We start from the raw sequence: 18,131 nt of genomic DNA, 5'->3' as shown, positions 1-18,131 counted from the left end.
CAAAGGTGTCCTAAAGCCACATTTATTGATAATTATGTCTTATAGCCACCACACTTAAGAAGTAAAGTTTGGTAAATCCCAATGAAATATACCTAAATATAATGCTCAGTAAAAAAAAAATTATGGAAACTACAGCTGAGAATTATGGATATCTGGTTGCCCAGAACGCATTATATTAGATGGTGTTCAAATGGTTTCTAACCTAACCCAATCAAAATACCAACTCTATATCTAAAATATTTAACTGAAATATACCTACATTGTAGTTTCTCTCTCACGTTAAGCTGATCATCACCGAGTACATATAGAAAGAAACCGGTTCTACTCAGACCAAGAACTTGAGTATGGTGGTTATGATAAATAAGTACCCATTTATTGAAAATCCCATCTAGTACAAGCAGCTCATCCTTGGCAAGGCCTTCATCCGCTTCTCCAATCTCAAGACCCTAGTGAGTGAAGTTGCCCCATTGAAATAAATCACTACCTACGGGCATGACTACAAATGTGACTCATGAGGGAAGGCGGTTACTATTGACACTATCCTTAGAATATGGGTAACTTATAAGAGTGGAAACTGGCGCTAGTATCCGCTAAAAATCAGCGTCATCTAGCGTTTGGTGACCTTTGGCATTTTTTTCCAGCTTTGTGCTCGTTTTCTTGTCAGGAACTGATGTGAGACACTTATTACTACACTAATTTTACCAATTACACAAATTAAATTAGTTATTCTTATTACTGCACTGAAAAAAAAATGCCAAGCGTTGGTAAACTCTAGATGGCGTTGAGGTTTTTCGAGACAAGTGCTAGTTCCCATTCTTGCAAGCTGCCCGTACTCTTTGGGCACTATCTAAGAAATCATATGAGTATGGCGTTAAATTCTGAAATGATTTGAACTTCATTGATGAGTTTTTATTTTCGTTTAAAAGGGAACATTCACTCGTTTTGTCGCTTGCGAATACCTGACTGAAATTAGAATTTTTCATATGTTTAAAACGGCAATGAAGAGTTTGGACGTGGTTATTGAAAGACGGTAGAAAACGCTCTTCTTGTTTCAGCTGGGTTCTCGGTTTTAGTCAGTAATATCAAAACTGACCTTTACAGTGAAGCACCAGCCGTCGGAAAAGATTGTCGTGGTTAAAACGCCGTGAATCCTTGATGGTAATTTTTTGCTGTCGAAAGATCGGTAAACTAGGACCCTAACAAACTTGCTTATTATTTTTACATCTTCGTCGTATTCCAATACCGAACCAGGGCTTTTCTTGTAATTTTTATTATGGAGGAGGGGCACTTAAACGAACAAAAATGGATATTATAGTTAAGCAACAAGTTTCTCAGGCAAAATGTTTGGCTGTATTTTCGGGGCTGGGAATTTGAATCTGGTGTCCTATTGCCCTTGTCAAAATGCTTGGGATAGTGTTATATAAAAGAGGGTAGCTCTTATTTCAAACTTTCATTTGCAACTTCGAAAACAAACCCAAAATAGGCGAGCTATTTGGGTGATACAAGAAATTTTAGGACAAATTGCAGAAGTCGCGAGATTTTCAGGAGTGAGTGTACAGAACCAAATGCCAACCCGCCTCTGCCCATATTTCTGAAATGACAACCCGCTGTGTTCTAAGAAAAAAAATGTCATCTCAATATCGCAAATTTTAAAGTAAATGTATAAGAATGAGCGAAGTACTAGCACTCGTAGATAGACAGTTTCTTATTTTTATTACTTACATCTGGCTGTTCTTGTCTGTGTTTGCAACATAAAAGACGAAAATATTTAAGCGTTAAAAAAGTTTTTGATATTAGATTCTAGGAAACATAGCAATGTAGGTGTTATTTCTAACCTGTTTTTAGTAAAAAAAAATATATGGGCCAGCAGAAAGGGGCAGATTCCCCCTCCGATTGTAAGTTTTCCCAAATTGTTGGTCATTTATTATTCAAATTATCAGGTAATATTCTTTAATTGCTTCTCTTCCCCCCCCCCCCCCAACAAAAAAACAATCTGCATATGTGATAGTGTGTCAATTTTTGAAGTCGCATTGAGCCGAACAGAATAACAACGAAAAAACTGACCGAATTTCTAAAGAGCATACTCCAGAGTGAGTGAATAAAAATTGTGGGGAGAATTGCCAGGGTTTTGAGGTTTCGAAGAGGCAGCCCTCCCTCTGCCCTTCATAAGTGTTTCCCTTAAATATAGATTAGTTAAGTAGTAAAGTAAGTTTATAAAGTGCTACCTATTAGGTGTCAGTACAGAAAAAGAAATTCGTTGTGGCTTAGAAAGCTTCTTGGGGAAATGCTACTCTAAAAATATGAAGCGTTCAAATCTTGATTTAAACTAATATTGAAATTAGAAACAACAAATCTTGAAGCTGGAAATCTAGTAGGCATGAGCACAATAAATTAGAATTGTTTGTCGCAAAATTGTAAGTAATCAGAAATATATCTTAGATTTATTTGTTTAATAGAACGTGAGTATCTTTTAACGCACAATCCCAACAAATAGTTGAATTTTTTATTTAAATTTACGTTGATACATTTATGATACTGAATCCTCTATCATTATGATAAATATAAAGTCTAAAAATTTAGTTTTATTTAAAAACAAAAACTAAATTCTAGCACATGCAAAAAAGGAGAAAAAATCAAATCTGTTTTTCTGCTATAAGTCAAAGAAAAATTACTCCTTAACAGAAGTAAACTTTCACTTATTTTATGATTTTTTTTTTCAGAACCTTACTCAGCGTTGTTTTCTGAATTAGAAGATTTTGCACCCCAAATATCCCAGCAAACTCAAGTGGAATCTATTGATGCTCCTTCAAGCTGTCAATGTGAAGAACTAAACGACGACTTTCCTACCCCTCCGGCGTCGCCTCCTATCAACCCGGAAAATGAAACAGATTTGCTAAAGATTGCCAACGAATTGTTAGACTGGAGGAACACCTCTACGGAATTAGATTCTCTTTTCGAATCTGTCCAAGATGAAGTTGAACATTGGGATTATATTGCCTCAAGCCCAGAAAGCTCATCATCAATGTCATGGGAGTTGTCGTCAAGCGTTGGTCATGACAGTTCTAGTATTACAACTGAAGAGGACTTGTCAGTCTTAAGCCCTAGTGTTGATTATGCCAGTTCGAGCATTGCAACTGAAGAGGATCTATCAGTAGCGCGCCCAGCAAGTGAGCATTCATATAGCAGACCTTTCGCCGAAAAAATTCAAGTTTTGCCGCCTCTTCGCTTGAAAAAAGTGTTGAAGACAACATCTCGTGCTAAATATCCAGCTGAAGTTCGAAAATTGAGGAAGAAGGAGCAGAATAAACAGGCAGCGATTCGGTATCGTTTAAAAAAGAAAGAAGAGGAATTACGTTTTGCCTCATATGAAAAACAGCTGATCAAACAGAATAAAAATTTTGTACGAGAGGCGAATAAAGTCCGTGCCGAAATTCGCATAATCAAGAGCATAATGAAAGATTACTTCATAGCTAGAGGGATGATATGAGGCAGCCGATTTTTGCTTGCCTTGTCACCGCTGAATGTATTTGTAACTCTATTTTGGTTCAAAGCAAATTAAAAAAAAAGTTAATTTCTTTGTATTTTTGTTGAATTGATGACGGCATTATTGCCAGATGAATTATTCGACAGAAAAATGCAAAGGCGTCAAATAGTTTTCTTTAATTCATGGCTATTTTTACGATTAATGTTGGTTATAGTGTTCTTTTATGATACATCAATCTCATTACATGTATTGATTATCAATATTATAATAATCTGTGTTTGGTGGTTGTAATAAATATAATGTATTTCTCTCATATTTGCCTCTAGCTTTCTTTGTTGCCAAAAATAAAAGAGTTATGCTAAGTGCTGTCTAATACTATGGACGGAAGGGATCTTTGACATGTAGAGTTTGCAAAAGAAAGTGTTATGGGTTGTGCATTTAGGTTCCGTAAATTCTCGCTTACTGTCACTTAGAAAGACTAGCTTTGTTTGTTAAAGAAGGCTTTTGGATGCGATGTTGAAAGCAGTAACGGTTTTAGGTCTCATAAACTGGGGCGGGGGAGGCGCAAGCTATACAAAAATTAAAATTGCGACAATTTTTTAGTCAATAATCTGTTGCACTTCTTAATTGGAGAGTAAAAAACATAAAATAAAATGAATTTAATATCAGATGCCATGAAAACTAGAGGGGGCAGCTACCCCTCCTTACCCAGGCCTAGAACCGCCACTGGTTGAAAGAGACTATGTGTAATAAATTCAAAATGCGGGTTTTATGTTCTAAAAAAATGTTTTAAATAGTAGACTTTACGATCAACTTTCTGACAAGGAGGTTAGAGAAGACGATATTAGGTATTTAATTTTAGGACTGTTAAAATTAAATGTACAAATACTAGAAAGAGTTAGCGAAGACTTTATTATCGACTTTTGAGCAAGAAGTTAAAGAAGACAATATGGAATTAATTTAACCTGGTGTTTGTTTCATTCTCTTGCTAAATTGATTTTATGAACGTTACATTGTCAATTCATGATCGTTTTAGATGAATATTTTGACAAGAAGTAAGTACTAAAATGATTGTAAAAATAAAAAAAAATCTCGGGTACTGATAGTTTGAAATATGGCAGTGGTGAAACTGAAAATTAAATAGTGAAAATTATGAGAATAATTTTTAAAAAGGGGTAGCACCTAAGTGCTCTTAAGTACTCTTAACAGTAAGTGTTAATTATAGAGGCGTTAGCTTGATTTCGGTATGGAACGAATGATAAGGGAAGATGAAACTTAATAACTTTTGGAAAGGGAGAGGATATATAGACCAAATCTTCACTCTTAGATTAATAATTGAGAAGTTACTGAATCATCAAGCATCTATAATCCTCAGTTTTATCTGATTGAGCAGATAAAAGAACTAGTGAAGGTCCTATCATTATATGGTATACCAAATAAGTACATTAAAGTGACGGAAGTGGTAATTACCTAAACAATATTGCTGCTTTTAAGGTGGGGAGTGAGGCTAGTAAATGGCTTGGTGTAAAATCAGGAGTTAAGCCGGGCTGTATTCTATGCCTTTTTATATGAATTATCTTTCTGGTCTTCATACAAAAGAACAGAGTAAAGAATCTGGGAGAACCTGATTTTAAAATGTGGAAGTAAAGACCTAGACTTCGAAGATGATTGGAGTGTCCTTGTTTTTTTTTTTTTTTTTTTTTTTTTTAGCTTAATGAAAGAACTTTGGATAGTTTCGGGTGCAAAAATAAGCCTGAAACCAATGTCAGTTGCTTAGACTAGGAATAAATCAGGGTAAAGTGGTAACGAGAAATTGATAAACTGGATAGGGGAGACCGGCCCAGGTTCGTCATTTGCGTTTTACTTGCAACCCATCCACAGAGATGATCCCATAATCTAGCGTTTGAACTGCCGTCTAGTAGCGAAAGTTTAAGTTGATTAAGAAGTATGTTAAAACATGTTTTGTAGACTCTATGCGGTAAGCTGTTTTTTTGGTGCTTTAAAACTAGATTTTGTCCTGATGGAATATGGAAAAAGTCAATGCTTAACATAAAGGTAAGAGAGGACTCTTTATTTCTACGTGATCATCTGCGACTTAGAAACAATGTTTGACACCATCTATGGTAATAACTGATCAGCAGTGTTTTTCTCTCAAAAGAGCGAACAAGCCCACGTTCACCAACAAAAACCAACCCTGGTTCGCCACTCCTAGTTATGGCGAACCAGGGCCTGGCGATCCTGGACGGCGCAACAAACCGACTAGGCCTATCTTCTTTTTTTTTACCTAACCGGGAAGTAAATGTTGTGATTTTTGTTCAAATGACCTTTTCTTCTTATCCTTTGTGACCAACAGTCGATACGATCAACCCCGAGAAAAAAACACAATAGTTGATATTTCTGAATCAGCTTCAGATGACGATTCCTCCTTCTTGGCAGTTTTTTTTCCAGTCATGTTGTAACTTTTTGGCTGCTATGGTGGTTGTGGCGGAAGCACCAACCATGAAAAAAACTGATCATTCCAAGTTGTACTTTTCCTTTTTCTTTCAATGTGTGGGACTGTAAGTCCTCAATCGAGAATTTTCAAAAACTTCGATTTCAATGGTATGCTTTTTATTTCGATTTGACACCATTTTTGAGGTGTTTCTAGCTTCTTTTGAAATTCTCAGAAATTTGTCTCAATAACGACAATTTATTGTTCTTTTAAATCAAGTAATAGCTATTATTTTGTATCAGCGATCATTAGGAAATGTTTCACAATACAGTTCTTACAACATGCGTTTTAAGATTACGTAGAAAATAAGTCGTGTTTCACTCTTTACTAAGCTGTAACTAGTGCTGTCCTGATGATTAGAGAAACACTAACCACCGGTATTCTGCTCAAACTTATCTGTTTGTAAAACCAGACGTGATTCATGCACCAAGGATATTCCTTGCTCACTGAAACGTGATTCCTCACGTTTCAGTGAGCAAGGAGACAAAAGGAAATAGCGTTTCTTTTCAATCATATACCGATGTTTGTCCAAATCAGAGATTCATTACTTCTTTCTCTTGCTTCCTCAATGGGATATAAAGCCAAAATTCAACCTAGATTAAACTATTTATATATTACATTAGGAGAAAATCACCACAATGTCAAAGGATTGGGTAGTTAGATGATAGCTTATAAAAATAATGCTGCTGAATGTCTGAAATTTTTACGCACAAATATATATATATATATATATATATATATATATATATATATATATATATATATATATATGTGTGTGTGTGTGTGTGTATATATTGCTGCGAAAGTTTTAAAGGAATATCTAGATGAGCTTGGTGTTAACTTCTTGATGTCTGTAGAAATGAGCAATTTCGTGCTGTCTGAAGAAGAATCGTGCGTCTTGAAGTCCGAGGTTGTAGCAAGATTAGGAAAACCTTCAATCTCAGGTGGAACTTCAAAACTTGCCGAACACCTGAAGTTTGGTGTGATCTTTCAGTATACAATATGGGTTAAGTGAATTATCCTATACCTAATTCCTTTTGTAGCTGCGTGACAAATAAATATCTGAAATAACTATCCTAGCGCTACATTTAGAGCAAAAGATACTTTAATGACCATGAGGCAAGATGGTGGCGAACGTGGGCTTATGAGTGTCGAAAGTGAACCAGATTGGCCCAGGTTAGCCATCTTTGGAGAATTTCACTGTGGCTCTTTTTTTGCCTCATCGAAAAATATTGAGTACTGGGGATTTTTTTTCCTAGATACCCCATAGATAAGCCTATATTCCAGGATTTTCAGAATTATTATAAGTCGAAAACTGTATTTACAAAAAATAAAGAACAAAAAAGTGGCGAATGTGGGCTGGTTTCCCCTAGCTTCATTTTAAGGAATATTATTAGTACAGAGGGTGGATTTTTCAGAGCAAATGTCAAAGAATAAGCTGGACGAAAAAAAATTATTCGACCCACTTTCTAGGGCTATAATATGAAAAAAGATTAATATGGCTAGGACACGTTTTACGGATCAAGGATAACAGACTGCTAAAGATTCTTTTTGTCATCCATCTGGGCCCCATAAAAGTTTTTGACGAGTCATTGGTACGGAACGTTTTTAAATTGTGCAATTTTTTCAGTAACTTTTGCAAAAGAAGTTGTAATAAGTTATTGCAGACGAAGCGTCTACAATTTTCACCACTAGCAGCAGGCTGCTGCAGACTTTTTAAAGTCAACAGTAATAATTGAAGTTGGCAATATTATTAATTGAAAATATATTTGCTATAAACTACTTTCAATGAATGACAAGAATTTGTAATATAAAGTGGTGCTAAAGTGAGTTCTTAATAGCAATATAATTTTGACCAGTCATCGGTACGGAACATCTTTAAATTATGCAATTTTTCGGTAGCTTTTGCCAAAGAAGTTGTAATAAGTCACATGTCTGAGTAACTCTTGACCTTACCTGAAACCTAAAGCTAACTTAGGAATCTAAGTGTTTATTGTGGATGAAGCGTCAACGATTCTCACCACTACACAGCAAACTTTTTAAAGTCAAGAGTAATAACTGAAGTTGGCAATATTGTTAATAAAAAAAATATTTGGTATAGACTATTTTCAATGAATGACAAGAATTTGTAATATAATATCGATTGAAGTTACAATAAAACAACAAAACAGTCACAGTAAACTAATACAATGCGATCTGGTTAACAATGCTACTTTCCAAGAATACGACAAGGCAAAGCAAATCACACTAATTACGGTTCATTCCGACGTAAAAAGGCTCTTTTAACAAGACCTTAAAAAAAACAACAACAAACTATTCAGATGTTCATAGCATAGCCTATACTACCAGTGTAAACAGGTATTAACCTAAAATAAAAAAAAAATATTTTGTAAAGCTTTCTGCTGAAAGTTTCGATTTTACTTATCAAGCTTGGCGTAACAATAAAGAAATTCCGCACATAAGGAACGAACTAGCCATATCCCACCTCGGCCGCCCTGGTGCCAAATGTATAATGTTTTTTCGCCAAAAGGCACTTTCGAAGTTGAACTTAAAATTCTAAAAGTTATTGTCCAAATAAAAGATGCACCATCAATTTTAAACATTATTAATTTTTTGATTACAAATAGTGGTATAGTCGACACCAGGGCGACGTAAACACCAAAGTGAAATGCCATTAGGTGAATGAAAAACCTTTGGCTTTTTTAAGAAAATCCATTTCTACCTTTTGGACCTTTGTTTTAATATAAAAAAAAAACTAAAAATTGAATGAAAGCTTACAAAAATAATACATAATTAAAAAAGAAACATCTAAATATCTTCTATAAAAGAGAGCATCCCGCAGTTTTCGTATATACATTTTATGAGGTCAACTGTCTCGACAGTAATTTTTGAAACCGCATCGAGGGATGTAATCAGATAAAAGCTTTTATATTTTGCCAAATTAAATTATCAAATGAATACATGCCCCAAGGGTGGGGTTGGAATCCAATTTCCCCCGAAACTGGTTCGAAGAAAATGCACCGGCTATTCATGGCAGAAATAAACTTGCGGTCTGCAATTGCATTTTCTTTTTGTGTATTGAACCCCCACCCCTTGGGAAAAAATAAGATTTTTTTAAATTTCCCTAGAGCCTGGAAAAGTTTTTATATTTAGATCCGGAAGAACTATATACTATTTCATGTAAATCTGAGAGATATTTTTACATTTTTTTGCAAGAAACTCCTTAAATTCTTCTGACATTTCCGTTTATGTTAAGATTATAAAATTGCATCGATCTTTTTTTAAGCATTATTCATATTCATTCAACACGGGATTCAAGAATGTTTATAGGCCATATAACAAAATAGCCAACAGAAAACTGTTAACATCATTTTTTCCTTATTTATGAAATTCTCAATTTCAAGGTGTGCACGAGACGAAAATTATAGGCCTGTAAAAAGCACCAACTATTCATATTTATGTTAATTCTCGCACCCCCTCCCCCAGAATTTTTGACAGGAAGGTACTTCTTGAAGGAGACATCAGGAATTAAATTATCATCAGGGCATCAGGTAAAATATTGAAAATCTTTTGTTTAGCACAAACTACGCCACTTTATACATTGCATCATTTCCTGGGTAAAACGTCAATGAGATTTTTTTTTGGAAGAAGAGGCAAGGGGTGGAATCCCCATCTCAGGATGAAATCCAATTAGGCGTAAACATATCTGCAGAGAGAAGTTTCTCCTTAAAAAAAAAACTGAATAACTTCTAAAATACTCTTTAATATATTTATAAATTTCGTAGATACTCTAGATCAGTGGTTCCCAACCGATTTCGGGCCATGCCCCACCTAGACATTTAAGAATTATGATGCCACCTCGTAATATTTAACGTTTTGTTATTCAGAATTTTACACGAATTCGCCTGAAGGAAGCATCAAAGACCATTCGCTTTGAATCTTTTCTAGAGTCATCCCATATGCGTATTTGATACTAGTAAAATTTTCGGTTTGTATGTAACACCTTTTATACATGTGTCACATCATTGTAATTCTATCTTTTGCACTTTAAATGCACATGAATGCTAAGTCATTCACACATTTTTTTTTCTTCAAAATCATGGCTCTGCATATGTCAGGAATAAGACTGAACAATAAATCATCTCGAATATATCAATAGGTCGTAGAGTATTTGTATGATAAATCCCATACCGCTCAAGTTGTTCATCCATTGACGCATTATAGAACCAGTTTTTTTTTCGTTAGTTTCTTTCAGCTTATCTTGAGACAAGACAAAGAGAAGTAACAAAATAGATGGAAAATATATAATTTGAGCTGTATATTTGTACACTAGGGGGGGAGGGTAATGTGTCTAGACAGTGTGAAGTTAGAAAACAATTATTGCTACATAATATGCAGAATAATTGTACCTAACACGTTAGGCATGGAGACCCACTATACCTTACCTCCAACCACCCAACCCCCTAATATGCAAATATATAGCCCAAATTTGTTTCTAAATTATTATAATTTTATCTTACTTTGTTATATTTCATTAGGATTGAGCGTCAGACAAAACACATTAGAAGAATATTAGGTAGGGGGTATATCATTCAAGTACCGGTAGTACACTGGATCTAATATCAAAATCATTTCAATTTTTTCGTGTTAAATAAAAACTGCCTCTCACAATCCTGCTAAGTTGCACTAGTTAAACAGCAGTATAATTTTTTCCCATGGTTTAGGAACCCAGTGATGCCGATTTGTCATGATTTCCACAACCCGTGCTTTTGAAATATTAGTTTGGTGACCAAATTCAGCGGCTTCAGACAGTTTTTCAGGCATTTTAATGTTCGACCAGATAAATTTTGAAAAATTTGGTCGACTAGATATGAAGTTTAAATGTACATTTTATGGAAATTTAGCCCAAATTGACGTCAATGCATGCACCAGTAAAGAAGGTACCTATGCTAATGACCTAGCCACAACTTACCCAAGAATTTTGATATAGACAATAAAAATTAAAATTTAAGCAGCTAAAATATAGAAATAGGCGAGGGTTTGCCCCCTTTGCGCCACCTGATATACATATCAGGGCGCTATTTGTTCCATCATGCATGACACACTTCACGTCTTTCTATGCGACATACGGCACATTTTGATGATTTTTGATAATGGACAGTCGGATATCAGATAACTATTCTAATAAAACTACCCACTTTTCAGTCACATTTTCAACTTGTTTCGCTAAAATTGGATGCCTCACTTTTGCTTTGACTTCTAGCTTTCCAACGCTCTTTCTCCCTTCAAAAATATCAAATATTTGATGTACTTCAGTCTTCGTTTCTAGATCTTGTATTTTCATATTGCCTTTGCCTACTTCTTTATCTCCACTGAAAAAGCTGCCTTTGGAAAATACCTCAAATTTGATTGTTTTCTTCAAAACTCGATGAAAGGACCTCGCTTGACGATTAATCGGAATAATAAAGGCTTGATTGTAAAATGGGTTGTTTGTGTCTTTTATCACAGTTGTTTTGTTCTTCACAGGATTTTCCTAAATAAAATAAATATGTTAAACACTGCATAAATTTCCATCTTTCATAAACAAGCTTAACCTCAACATTTTTGGCTAAATCTATTCCTGAATCCATTTCCCTCTATTTCTTCTTTCTTTCTATCTTGTGCGTTTGTGTATTCGTCTTCTGTCAAAAAAAAAAAAAAAAAAAAAAAAAAAAAAAAAAAAAAAAAAAAAAAAAAAAAATCCCGCTCCTGATAAGCGACGTTTTCTGGGCCCATCGCCTTTTGCATGTTTTAGGCTATCTTTAATATAATATAGGAAATCGAATTGAAACACTTATTTTCGCTATTACTCAGTATAATCCATTGTTTTTGGCAATATTTGGGCATTACAAATGACAATATTGGACATTTGACAATGTTTGGGCACGGCGAATGACAGTGTTTTTTCAATTTTCTTTTAAAGGCCATATTTAATGAGGAATCAATTCAAAAAGGTGCTGGCTTTACCTTTTATCAGAGTTGTTTGGAGTTTATCAGGATTCTTCTGCAAAGTATAAGAATTGAAAATTACATTTCTTACTTAATCGCCATCTATTCAATCTACAAGATGAAACATATATTTTCCATAACAGAGGGATATTTATCACTGCTTTACCTTTTATCAGAATTGTTTTGTGGTTGACAGTGTTATCAGGCAAGAAAAGAATTGTGTCAAATGCTGCACGAACTTTTTCCAATCCATATCAAAATACATTACCACTATCGCAGTCAGATGGTTTACAAGCTAGTTTCACAAACATTCATTTTTCAATTAAGAAAAACTAGCCTTTTTCCAAATATTTGATGTTAAATTTCACATCCAAAACATCTTTCTAAATGTTGCTATTTCCAGATACCAGGTCTAAAACTCAGAATTGAGTTCTGATATACTCAAACTACGGGAGTAAAAAGAATAAAGACCGGGTCTGCTATATTTCGCCGACCGATTTCACAGTTAACCTGAAGTCGGGCTAAATCATGGTTATTCAAGAGTTTAGCTTAATACTAGCTCGGCTTTTATATGGTCTCGGAAAGGTGGTTACCAAGATAAGGCGTGGGTCTAGAACTCAATCATTTATAGATTAGTTTAAAACGAACACATTTTAATCATTAGCATTAATTTTATGATAATTAATTGATGAATGTAATTAATAAACCAATAGATGTTGGCAATTTTGCCAAATTCTTTGAATTACGACTATGATTTAGAAATGTAGAGTTACTCCAGTTTAACGGCAGGATCTGGACTCTTTTTTTTAACCTCGATGGCTCTAAGTAATACATGATATGCCTAAATAAATAAATAAAAAGAAAACAAAAATCCTGTTCGAACTTTAAAGCTTGGCTTCGCTATTCTTCAGACTTATTACTAGATGCATATTCAGATGAAAAAGAAGACGAAAAAAAGACTCACTGAGGGCCATGGAAAATCGAACTTCACGTACGTGTCAACTTCTTTGGGGTTTGGAACCATAAAATTAATACCACGAACAATATGGAACTCCATGACATTATCGTCCAGTTCCGTGTTACACCTTGAATTAACAACGAAAAAAAGAATTAAGATTCACAAATGAACATAGTTTTTGAATCAGTCATAGCTGAAAGTTATTATTTTTATTTGAAATTTGGCTGGTTTGTTATAGTTTGGCTGGATATTTCAGGATGGTGAAGTTAGGCCAGAATTGTCCACCCTTTGGGCATTCACAGATTGTGTCACCTCTGAGCCCTACTCATGCAAGCGTTGAGCGGGAAAGAGAACTTATGGCTGTTTGTGTCTGTGGTGAGAAATGCTTGAAGATTTCTTCTTTGTTGCATAATTTTGCGTTTATCGAGCTTGTGTCTTTTAAAACTGTTAGTTAATAAATCCATCATACGAAATAATTAACAGGTATTTATTTGAAGAAAATTCCAGGCTTTCTACTCTATATATTAGTGCTTAGGGAAGGAAGAATTTCATTTCCGGGTCACGTGCGTGAATTCCTGAGTTGATGTGTTCGGTAAAAAGTATTTATTACTGAACGCACGAACTCATTTATTCGTTTTTTTTTTCAGTTTAAAAACATGTGAATATCTGTTACCCAAGAAAGAATTGAAAATCAGAGCTTCTTTTTTTTAATGAAAGAACACAACTTACAAGTTTAAAAGTCATCTATATTGAGTCCAACTATACATAAATGATACCGATAATCATTGGCATGAATTGGCACAGGTTGCATAATCACCTTCGAAGGTTTTTGACAAATATATATTTTTCTTTTTTATAAAAGAATTTTTTTTTTTTATTTAACAGACTGGTACGCTCATAATACCAATATTATTACACGACAGACATATACTATCATATGGCATATAATGCCCATATTAATAATCGGCACTGTTCATTATCCGATATTATGTTGTCAATGCTCTCTTTATTCATGGGTTTCGGTGAGTGGCTCCATGATTTTCAGGAAATAGCTCTACCGTCGCATTTTCGGTGAATAGCTCTACCGTCCCATTTTTGGTGAGTGGCTCCACCGTCACATTTTCGGAAAGTTGTCTCTACCATCAAATTGTGGGATGCTACACCGTCACATTTTTGGTGAGTGGCTCCACCGTCACATTTTCTGTGAGAGGCTCCACGGTCATATTTTCGGTAAGTGGTTCCACCGTCAGTTTTTCGGTGAATGACTCCACCGTCACATTTTCGGTGACACGCTACGCCGTCGCATTTTCGATAAGTGGCTCTACCGTCACATTTTCGGTGAGAGGCTCCACCGTCACATTTTCTGTGAGAGGCTCCACGGTCATATTTTCGGTAAGTGGTTCCACCGTCAGTTTTTCGGTGAATGACTCCACCGTCACATTTTCGGTGACACGCTACGCCGTCGCATTTTCGGTAAGTGGCTCTACCGTCACATTTTCGGTGAGAGGCTACACCGTCACATTTTCGGTGAGTGGTTCCACCGTCACTTTTTCGGTGAGTGGCTCCATGATTATAATAAATTTTTGTAGAAATAAAGCGCATTTGTCAACCGCGAAAAATGTTTTCGTTTTGTACTTATAGTAAAACAGAAATTAAATTATTAACATAAAAAAGAAAGCTCAAAATGAAAAATCTGTTAAAAATACAGTAGAAAAAGATGAATCTCAAAGATGAAAAATAGACGAACCTCACACTTTAGTGCAAAATATTTCACAAAAAATGGTTTTGTTTTGTACTTATAGTAAAATACAAATTAAACGAAAAGTAAAAATCAAAGAAAACTCAAATTAAAAATCTGTTTAAGTAAAAATAAAGCGGAAAAAGATGAATCTCAAAGAAGAAAAATAGACGAACCTCACATTTTGGTTTCGTATCTATAATGAAACAAGATATTTAGTAATGGTTATTCTAATAAGAAACAATCAAAATAGAATTGCAAAAGAATAAAAAATGACATTATAAAAACAACTGAAAATAGAAAAAAGACATATAAAAACTAAAACACTTAGTCTCGACTTATAACAAAATAACGATAAAAAAGACAAGAAATAGAAAAATATAACAAAAGTATAAGAATAATAAACAAAAGATAAAATAGAAAATGCACAAACCTCACAATAGAAAACGTTTTCGTTTCGTATTTATACTTGGGAACAGGTTCATTCCTGGCTTTATAAACTCTAAGTCGATCTAAATCCTTTTTTACCTCCTGGCCCAACTGTTCCATTCTATTAGCACTGGCCATATCTCCCAACATTCGAGAGTGATCTCGATTCTTCAAACATGTCTAAAAGAAAGTAGAAGTTAAAAGATTATTTAACAGTCAAGTTACATAATCAGTGAAGTCAATCAATCTGTTTCTATTACCAATACACTCATATAGACCTAAATATCTCGCTAACGAGTTTATTATACTTATTATTTATTATAGAAGTATATTGTATTTATTTATGATTCCCTTTTATCAAGTATACTTCTTGTATTATATTTCTTTCTCATCCATAACGATAAACATAGAAGAAAAACAATAGCGAGAAATGGGAAAGAAGAGAAAAAAAAGAGAGGAAAAATTAGCAAAAGGTTAGATAAAGTTAAGTTTCGTCAAATAAGTTTGAAGTAGAAAGATTTCTTTTTGCATCCAAAGGGGTAGGGAGACTGAACCGCTGGAACCAGGACATAAATGTGAACATGAATATCCAGCAGCAAAAAAGTATCCACCCAAGTTTAAGAAGTATGGTGTTAAGTCACTCTAGTTTATGAAAATAAACGCTTATATTTTCACAAATTTTTCTCTTTTGGAGTATTTTTGTCCAATCTTTTTGAGACAGTTATTCTGGTTAAAAACTATCAGTTACATATTCCCTTTTCCTCTCTCCTTATTTTCCTTATTATTCCTTTCTCCTTTCCCCATTATTTTGATTAAAAACTATCAGTTACATATTCCCTTTTCCTTTCTCCTTACGTCTTTCTCTTTCAATTTTATAATGCTCACGCAGGTGCGTCAGTTACGCTGATTGAGTCTTCTATGAAGCAGTAACACAAAAAAAAAGTAAAGGGCAAATTATATTAAAAAGAAAGAATGTCTTAGAACCTTACCCTTAGCTGTAAAAGCAGATCGATTTCAAGCCGTTTATAGATGTCCTTCATATCTGAATTATTCTCGCCAGCAAGGTCTAAAGGTGGCTCACACATTTCTGGGTTTACTTCCACAAAACCAGCTACAGCAGTTGACTCCAACTCGGCTTGTTGACTAGGGGGCAATGGGATCTACGAAATAAAAACTTTTAGAATAAGAAGAGCTGATTTCAAAACAAAAAATTTGCATTTGTTAAGTCAGAAATATCGCTTGAGGAGTTTTTCGCATCGTATTGATAACGTCTCAAGCTTCAAGAAGCGAAACGTTCATTCAATACTAAGACTCGGCCTTTTTTGTCATCATCTAGTTGAACGTCTAATGTCTATTCAAGTTATTATCTTGTTATAATTAAACTCCATCTTTTTTACCCCAGAAACGATCAAATCGACTCCTTGCTTTTTCAAGGACTAATAAGAAATCCGAATCTGATTAACATCTTTTTTCTTTAGAAGGGGATAAAGACCAGAAAGATAAAGGAGAGAATGATCACAGAATGTAGCATATAGTCTATCGAGTGCACGTCTATTATACTTCCCTCGATTAGCAACTATCTTAGAATAGTCCATTTGAATTTTCTTTTGAACACCACGAACAGTGCACTGACGTAGGCAAGACATTGAATTCGTAACAGTAATACCTAACCACCGAAAGGCGGAAACAAAGGGTGTAGAAAAAACCGCGACAAGCTAAGGGAGCAAAAAAAATTAATATGCAAATTTCGTTTTAAGTATTCATGTGAGGAGAGCCAAAATCAAAACATGCATTAATTCAAAAACGTTCAGAAATTAAATAAAAAAAGTAAGTTTTTTTAACTGAAAATAAGGACCGATGTTAAAACTTAAAACGAACAGAAATTACTCCGTATATGAAAGGGGCTGTTCCCTCCTCAATGCCCCGCTCTTTACGCTAAAGTGTTTTATTGTTTTAAAAAGTAGATTTGAGAAAAAGAGTCAACCTTTAGAGCAAAGAGCGGGCATTGAGAAGGGAACAGTCCCTTTCATATACAGAGTAATTTCTATTTGTTTTACGTTTTAACGTCGCTCCTTACTTTCAGCAAAAAAACACTTGTTTTTTTATTTAATTTCACATATAAGTTAAGAGCAACTTTAAGATCTATACGAACAGTGTTGCTCTGTTCGAATCAGATGATGATGAACGTGATGACGAATCATGATGATGAACTTAGTTTTTTTTTTATTTAATCATGGTTTAAAGGCTACATTTATAAAAAAAATGCAATTAGCGATGACGAATTAAGTGTCAAAAAGCTGTTCTGAATCACAGAGTTGCTCTGTGATAAAAATTGGTAGGAAATGGAAGCTTATTAAGTTGTGGCCTTTTTTGCTATTAAAATAATTGTTTGAACAAGGCTTTACTCTAATTTTGTTCACCATTGGTTCAATAGGAACACGCCTAAAGAAGTGCATCCCCTCTCAAAAAAGGCGACCTATAAATGCTAGAAAATAAATTGTAGGATCTTAACAGTCCAATTTTTCCAAGAAGGCATTTTTCGTTGAACGTCTTACAAATCTGATGTTTTCACTATTATGTTTATGGTTAACATATCTGTTATCGTTCGGCTGCTATTTCACCAATATTATCTGACTGAAATTAAGAATATTTTAAGAAACATTCAAATAATAACCAATTACTTCTGTTTGTGCGCCCCGGCTACTTTTCCTTGGAAATCCTTTTGCGATCATCCAATTTTTCGATTTTTTTAGTATTTAATCAATTTATTCCAATTTGAAATTAAACACAACCAAAAACCATTACCACCGCATCAAATGTGTTGCTTACAAGGATGTGTTGTTAAACACAATAAAAGGATAAGAATATATATGATTTCTAAAAATTAATAAATATAGACAAACAAATGTGACAAAGAAAAACTTAAGAATTGATATATAAAAGCGATGCACACGCATAAAAGTGAATAACATGGTCCAGCGGCGCCAATTATAGGGGGCACTTGCCTTCTTCTCCCTGGAGTTTGGAAAATACCTTTCTTGGT

At 34.4% G+C, this 18,131-nt stretch overlaps 2 protein-coding genes across 3 annotated transcripts in view; one reads left to right on the top strand and one right to left on the bottom strand.

Annotated features, from left to right (window-relative positions):
* Window positions 1-3,797, top strand: part of LOC136032918 (activating transcription factor of chaperone-like) — a 33,744-nt gene extending 29,947 nt beyond the window's left edge. For both annotated transcript variants that reach the window (XM_065713380.1, XM_065713381.1), the window contains one exon: window positions 2,721-3,797. In XM_065713380.1, the coding sequence (XP_065569452.1) occupies window positions 2,721-3,487 (767 nt within the window). In that variant the 3' untranslated portion in view covers window positions 3,488-3,797. The remainder of the gene's footprint in view (window positions 1-2,720) is intronic.
* Window positions 3,798-8,080: 4,283 nt separating this feature from the next.
* LOC136032917 (coiled-coil and C2 domain-containing protein 1-like) overlaps window positions 8,081-18,131 on the bottom strand; it is a 61,044-nt gene continuing 50,993 nt past the window's right edge. The window contains exons 11-14 of the mRNA XM_065713379.1: window positions 16,078-16,248; window positions 15,093-15,268; window positions 12,928-13,048; window positions 8,081-11,508 (exon numbers count right to left, since the gene is read on the bottom strand). Of these exons, the coding sequence (XP_065569451.1) occupies window positions 11,152-11,508; window positions 12,928-13,048; window positions 15,093-15,268; window positions 16,078-16,248 (825 nt within the window). The 3' untranslated portion in view covers window positions 8,081-11,151. The remainder of the gene's footprint in view (window positions 11,509-12,927; window positions 13,049-15,092; window positions 15,269-16,077; window positions 16,249-18,131) is intronic.

Source organism: Artemia franciscana, chromosome 11 (genome assembly GCF_032884065.1).
Source record: "Artemia franciscana chromosome 11, ASM3288406v1, whole genome shotgun sequence".
Taxonomy (NCBI): Eukaryota; Metazoa; Arthropoda; class Branchiopoda; order Anostraca; family Artemiidae; genus Artemia; species Artemia franciscana.
The sequence above is the reverse complement of the archived record's forward strand: the minus strand, read 5'-3'. Positions and strand labels throughout refer to the sequence as shown.